The sequence below is a fragment of the Limulus polyphemus genome, unplaced genomic scaffold (assembly GCF_000517525.1).
Source record: "Limulus polyphemus unplaced genomic scaffold, Limulus_polyphemus-2.1.2 Scaffold1490, whole genome shotgun sequence".
Taxonomy (NCBI): Eukaryota; Metazoa; Arthropoda; class Merostomata; order Xiphosura; family Limulidae; genus Limulus; species Limulus polyphemus.
The window spans coordinates 253,598-257,387 of NW_013667100.1; the positions used below are offsets into that span (position 1 = coordinate 253,598).

General features: G+C 32.5%; 1 protein-coding gene across 1 annotated transcript in view; it reads left to right on the forward strand.

Annotated features, from left to right (window-relative positions):
• The window catches only part of LOC106463817 (calmodulin-A-like), a 29,835-nt gene that overhangs the window by 24,443 nt on the left and 1,602 nt on the right, over positions 1-3,790 (forward strand). The window contains exons 3-4 of the mRNA XM_013923887.2: positions 285-428; positions 867-1,109. Coding sequence (XP_013779341.1) covers positions 285-428; positions 867-1,109 — 387 coding nt within the window. The remainder of the gene's footprint in view (positions 1-284; positions 429-866; positions 1,110-3,790) is intronic.

Here is a 3,790-nt window from a genome sequence, read left to right on the forward strand (position 1 = left end):
AAAAATATGTAATATTGACAGTATTGATTATCGAGAAGAAAGTAAAAAGGTGTAATATTGACAGTATTGATTATCGAGAAGAAAGTAAAAATGTGTAATATTGACAGTATTGATTATCGAGAAGAAAGTAAAATGTGTAATATTGACAGTATTGATTATCGAGAAGAAAGTAAAAATGTGTAATATTGACAGTATTGATTATCGAGAAGAACGTAAAAAGGTGTAATATTGACAGTATTAATGTAAAGCAACTTCTCCATATACTATGTTTTATATTCGATCAGAATTCAGGGAGGCTTATATGCTGTTCGACAAGGACTCGGACGGTCGGATAACAGCCACAGAGCTGGGAGTTGTCATGAGGTCTCTTGGACAAAAGCCAACAGAAAAGGAGCTGTGTAACATGGTTGAAATGGTGGATCAAGACGGTAGGTGGTGCTGTAATCGAGAACGACAGATTGCGAAAAGTATTTAGTTTAAAGAGTATCTTAATAATAAACACACACACTTGTTTTAATTTCGTAAAGAATGAAGTTTTTTGTAAATAGGTAAATTAATACATAAGAATTCCCAAATTTCCTTTTAGTTTTGTGTTAATTATGTATGTTTATGCAGTAGTCATGTTATTCACCGTCATTATAAAGAGATTATTAACATACTTGCTATGCGATGGTACACACTACAGTGTTAAGTATATCAATCATATTTATGAAATTGAAGTTTTCTGCCTCATTCAAGTTATAAAAGGATGAGTTTTTAATGTTGGGAATTCTAGATGGAAAAGCAAGTTATTAACAGGACACCAGTTGTACGTTAAATATAATTTTAATAAGCTTTTGACATGTTTGTTCCCTGTATATATATAGGTAACGGAACAATCGAGTTTAACGAATTCCTTTTTATGATGTCGAAGAAGATGAAAGAGTCTGATCGGGAGGAAGAGTTGCGCGAGGCTTTTAGGGTGTTTGATAGGGATGGGGACGGTTTCATTAGTTCAACAGAACTAAGTCACGTAATGATTAATCTTGGCGAGAAGCTCACGGAGGATGACGTAGAAGACATGATCAAGGAGGCTGACGCAGATGGTGATGGGCTAGTGAATTACGAAGGTAAGTTATATAAAAATATAAAGGTCAACAAGTTTAAGTTACTATGGTTTAATACGTTATTATCGTGCACTTGCTTAACATCAATACCTAAACTGAAGTGATCTTGCTAAGCGTCTATATTACATTTATGTTACAGGAACTGACAATCAAAGAAACAGTAATAAGAATAGAACCGTTGAGTAATTTTACTGCAATATCCCTCGGACTTACAACGCTAAAATCAGGGGTTCGATTCTCCGCAGTGGACAGAGTGGAAATATCCGGTTGTGTATCTATTAGCAAAAAACACACACAAACTACACCAAAAGTTTCTAATCAAAAATAAATTACAAACATAAAGATTTTTATAGCCATTATAATTCCATGATTTGCCCTTCAGTGGCTCAGCGGAATGTCTGAGAATTTATAACGCTAAAAACCGGGTTTTGATACCCATGGTGGGCAAGGCACAGATAGCCCATTGTTCAGCGTTGCACTTAAGAACAAACAAATAAACACACGATTTACATGATAAAAAAATATTTACCCTAATCTACCAGAATAAAGTATTTACAATATAATCAACATTTCTATTTTAATAGCACTATTTTCAACACAAGATCTTGAATAGTTTCATTTGGTTCTTTATATTCACTATTTTCAACACAAGATCTTGAATAGTTTCATTTGGTTCTTTATATTCACTATTTTCAACACAAGATCTTGAATAGTTTCATTTGGTTCTTTATATTCACTATTTTCAACACAAGATCTTGAATAGTTTCATTTGGTTCTTTATATTCACTATTTTCAACACAAGCTCTTGAATAATTCCATTTGGTTCTTTATATTCATTATTTTCAACACAAGCTCTTGAATAACTTCATTTGGTTTTTATATTTACTGTTTAACTTTTCAAATTTACTAGATTCGAATTAATTGCGCTTGACATTCGAACTGTCATAATGTGTGAATTCGCAAAAAAAAAAAGAAATATTTAAATACGTTGTAAAATAGTGAGCTAACAATTTTACATATATGTTTGTTTGTCAAACTATTTACATTCTTATATAGGAAAAGGTCAATTAACTGTATTGTCGAATATATGTTTTTGTTTATTTAAATCTTGTACTGAATTTCAAGTAAAAAGGGTTCATTAATTCCCATGCTAAACATTTCACATTAAGTGATTTACGGAATATTATACATAACCAGATAGACAGCGCTTCATTAATGGTGACCTTTTTTTTCCTGTGCTTTCGAAAGTAACTTATATTTCAGTGAACTACAATGACCTTTGACTGCTTGATGGCAGTTCGAAACAAGGACGCTACATGATTTATGCTAGGTTTGCCATTTTGATTGCAGAAACTTTGAGAACTGACATTATTAACTACTAAACAACAGTTCTTAATGAGTTAACAAACAAGTCTATTGATCGTATTAGTATACATGTTTTAGATTATCAGTATGTAACTATATTGTTTTGCAAAACGTAAATTAAAAGCATTTTATTGAACTTGGAAAATCATTTGCATAGAAGAAAATGATTTTTAAACAACTTTATTAAAAGAGCATTAATGTAGTGATTAGGTAATTTTATATGCTCCTAGTCACTATGCTTTTCGCTCGAACAACGTGATCCATTTTTTGTAAATAATTAAAAAAAAATTAAACTTCAGGTGCATGTTGAACATTTTCATTGATTGTGTTTGTTCATTAAATTATGTAAAACATAATTTCCAGATTCATAATTTCTGGAATTTATACGTTAGATTATGTTGTGACGTACTTCTTTGTAAACGTATAAGACAAAACATGTAAGCCTTAAATTTTAATTTGAAAGTTAATCTACGCCTTATTTCTGAGTGCAAAGTTACTCATCAGTTTGCTACGCCTAACAATCAACGTTATAGAGTATAAACACCCACTTCTTTGTTTGTTTTATAGCAAAGTTACATTGGGCTATCTGCTATGTCCACCGCAGGGAATCGACCCCCGAAGTTTAGGGTTATAAGTCCGCAAACTTACCGCTGTCCCACCGGGGGACCACTTAGTACTTTTTCTTTTTTAACGCAAGACCCTGAATCTTCTGATATAATAATTTTTCGATTTACTTTCTTTGAGGCATTTTTATTCCCCTTATTCATTAATGAACGGCTTTTAGAGTTTTATTTTAGTAAAATTAATGATGCATTTTGCTATGTTCTGCTGATAACAAGTATTGATAATGTATAAACACGAATGTATAATTGTTCTTAGGAAGGAATTAGGACCTTAATGTTCTACCAACATACATTATTATTTGGTCACTTTAACCTTCCGAATTTTTAGCCGTGGCATAGCGGCTCATGGAACAGCTTTGAGTTTTTAAGTACAAACTTTTAACTCACAGCTCCGTTATCTCTTCAACGATTTGAGATCTAATTACAGTTTTGGACTCAGGAGGTCAAACCCTTTCGATTGATGTATTTGGTCATGCCCAAGATCTCATAGATCAATTTACTCTAATCCTGCCTATAAGAATTTCAATTTGAGGGAAGGCATGTAGAGATCCTGATGAGTAAGTAATAAAATCGAATGGGGTATACGCGCGCCCCACGCCTTGTATTGCGGGCGCACAAAAATATCGCTAATAAAAAGGTCTCGTAGATCAATTTAATCTAATAATGCCTTAAAGAATTTCAAGTGCCGTGGCTTTG